The sequence below is a fragment of the Pyrgilauda ruficollis genome, unplaced genomic scaffold, assembly GCF_017590135.1.
Source record: "Pyrgilauda ruficollis isolate IOZ18807 unplaced genomic scaffold, ASM1759013v1 scaffold393, whole genome shotgun sequence".
NCBI classification, from domain to species: domain Eukaryota; kingdom Metazoa; phylum Chordata; class Aves; order Passeriformes; family Passeridae; genus Pyrgilauda; species Pyrgilauda ruficollis.
In genome coordinates, this window is record NW_024525412.1 from 63,422 (window position 1) to 65,828 (window position 2,407).

The window sequence follows — 2,407 nt, forward strand, 5'->3', positions numbered from 1 at the left end:
TCAAGGAGGCAGGGGGGACCCTCCGGTCCTGGCTGCCACCTGGGTCTGGCCAGAGCAGAGCTAGGCAATGGCCATCCCTGTGCAGTGGGGCTGGGCCATGGCTGGGCCCACCTTGGATTGACAGGGGTCCCCAGGATGTGCCACCCCTGGGAGAGGAACCCAGCCTGGAATGTACAAGGACATTTCTGGAACTGCCACCCCCTGGGATAGGATCCCCCATGCCAGGATGTGTCACACCCTGGACTGGTTTGCCCCAGGTGAACTCCAGAACAGGGATCTCAGAGTGCAGACCCCCCATGGATGTGCCGCGCCCCCCCCCCCCCCCACCCCCGCCCCCCGGACAGAGACTGTCCCCCTTTCCCATCTGACTGTCACCACAAACAGCCTCTTCCTTCTTGTCCAGGAAAAGGAAAGTGAAAGTGTTCAGGGTGCACAGCCCAACACCCCCATCCCCCTAAGCCTCCCCACACTTCCCTGCACCCCTCTCTCGCACTGTTTTCTTCTTCCCTAGGGTCCCCCAGTCTGTTCCCTGCTCAGGTGCACCCCAGAATTGCTGAGCCGGGAAACAGAGGTGAAGGTCACCCCAAAACTGAGGCAACCAGGGAAGGAACTGTGACCCATGGGCCCACCCAGCCACTGCCCATGCCTGGCACCACCATTCCCCTGGGACTCCAACCATGGGAGCCCATTTCCTTCTGTCTCTCCTTCCCTGGGATCCCTATCCCTGGATGGCAATTCCCCAGGAACCCCATTCCCAAGGAACCCCATCCTGGTAATTCCAGTCCCTGGGATCCCCCTTCCCTTGGGGACCTTGATTCCCCCAGGACCCCCATTCTCACAGGGCCCCCCTTTCCCCTGGCACCCCTATGCCTTGGCCCCCATCCCATGAGCACAAATTCCTGGAGACCACATTGTTCTGGGACCCTAATCCTTGATTCTGAGTTCACCCAATTCTTGGGACCCCCACTCCCATGGGACCCCATCCCTGGGCACCCCATTCCCTTGGACATCCATCCTTAGCTCCCTACACCGCCTTAGCCTTAAAATTCTGGTAACACCATGTCCCCACCATGTCCCACCATCACCCCGACCATGTCCCACCATCAACCCCATGTCCCACAAGGTCCCCACCCTGCCCCCATCCTGTCCCCACCCTCCCCTCACCAAGGGCCACCTACACGTGGGGACGAGATGTGACCTCGCTTCCTTCCCCTTCATCCGAAGAGCTGCCAGCCAGGGGAGCGGTGGACACGGCAGCGAGTGACAGCCAGTCCACATGGCTGGGGACACCAGGATGGCCGGGAAGGTGGCGCTGCTCCTGTGGGGTGAGTGCCCCGGGCATGGGCCTGACACCCCGGGAATGGGCCCTGGTGAGGCAGAGACTTGTGGGGAGGGGGCACAGGGGGACTGTGGGGTTCACTAAGGTCTCCAATGGCTGCAGAGCCATTGCATGAGCATGGAGCCCAGTGTGACCAGAGTTGTGGGGTGGCTTTGGGGGCAGGAAGAGGGAGACAAGGACAGGGGAACTGGGATGTGGGGACAGGAACAGGGTGATAGAAATGTGGGGACAAGGATGTGGCAGAAGGAACCTTGGGGCTGGGGTAGCTGTGGGGACAGGGACAGGAGATCAGAGATGCAGGGACAGAGACAAGGGCCATGTACCATGTGGATGGGCCATGGGGACAGGTACTGTTGGAATGGGATCATTGTTACCGGGCCATGGGGACTTGGCCATAGGGACAGGTGCTGTAGGGCTGGTGGAGGTGGCCAGTGCAAACATGGGGTGTCCACAGTGTCCCCATGACCCTCAGCCAGCCCTGTCTCTTCTCTCTTCCAGCCCAGACCCTCAGCCTCGCTGGTGAGTCCTCAGGGGATGCCATGTCCCCATCCCGCTGTCTCCAGACCTGTGGTGGCCCTGGCAGGCTGGTGTCCCCTGTCACCCGTAGGTGCCCAGACCACCCAGCTCCTGGTGGATCCTCCTTGGACGCCAGCGGTGCTGTGGGACCAGGTGACACTGACCTGCCAGGGCTCGGGGACCACCGGTGCCACCACCTGGTACAAGGATGGGCAGTACTGGGGGCAGGAGGGACGCGACCACTTCACTGTCATGGAGAGTGGCACCTACATGTGTGACAGACCTGGCAGTGGGTGTAGCCCCCCCGTGAACGTTTCAGAAGGTGAGGGCATTTTGTCTCCCCAGCCTGGCACCCACAGGGACCCTGAGGACTCTGAGTGGGCTCCACTCCATAGGTTACCTCCTGGTGTGTCCAGAGCCTGTCCCCAACACACAGGGACATACCAAAGCATCCCAGTGTGGGGACACCCCCGTGTTGAAATTGGGGAAGCCTGGTGCACTGGCTGTGACCCAATATGGGGGTCCCGGTGACATCAGGACCCTCCAGACCCC

At 61.5% G+C, this 2,407-nt stretch overlaps 1 protein-coding gene across 1 annotated transcript in view; it reads left to right on the forward strand.

The window, feature by feature from the left end:
- Positions 1–1,220: 1,220 nt before the first annotated feature.
- LOC121358508 (low affinity immunoglobulin gamma Fc region receptor II-like) overlaps positions 1,221–2,407 on the forward strand; it is a gene marked incomplete at its 3' end in the record, with an annotated part of 3,606 nt that continues 2,419 nt past the window's right edge. Inside the window, exons 1-3 of the mRNA XM_041476736.1 lie at positions 1,221–1,325; positions 1,838–1,858; positions 1,947–2,177. Of these exons, the coding sequence (XP_041332670.1) occupies positions 1,277–1,325; positions 1,838–1,858; positions 1,947–2,177 (301 nt within the window). The remainder of the gene's footprint in view (positions 1,326–1,837; positions 1,859–1,946; positions 2,178–2,407) is intronic.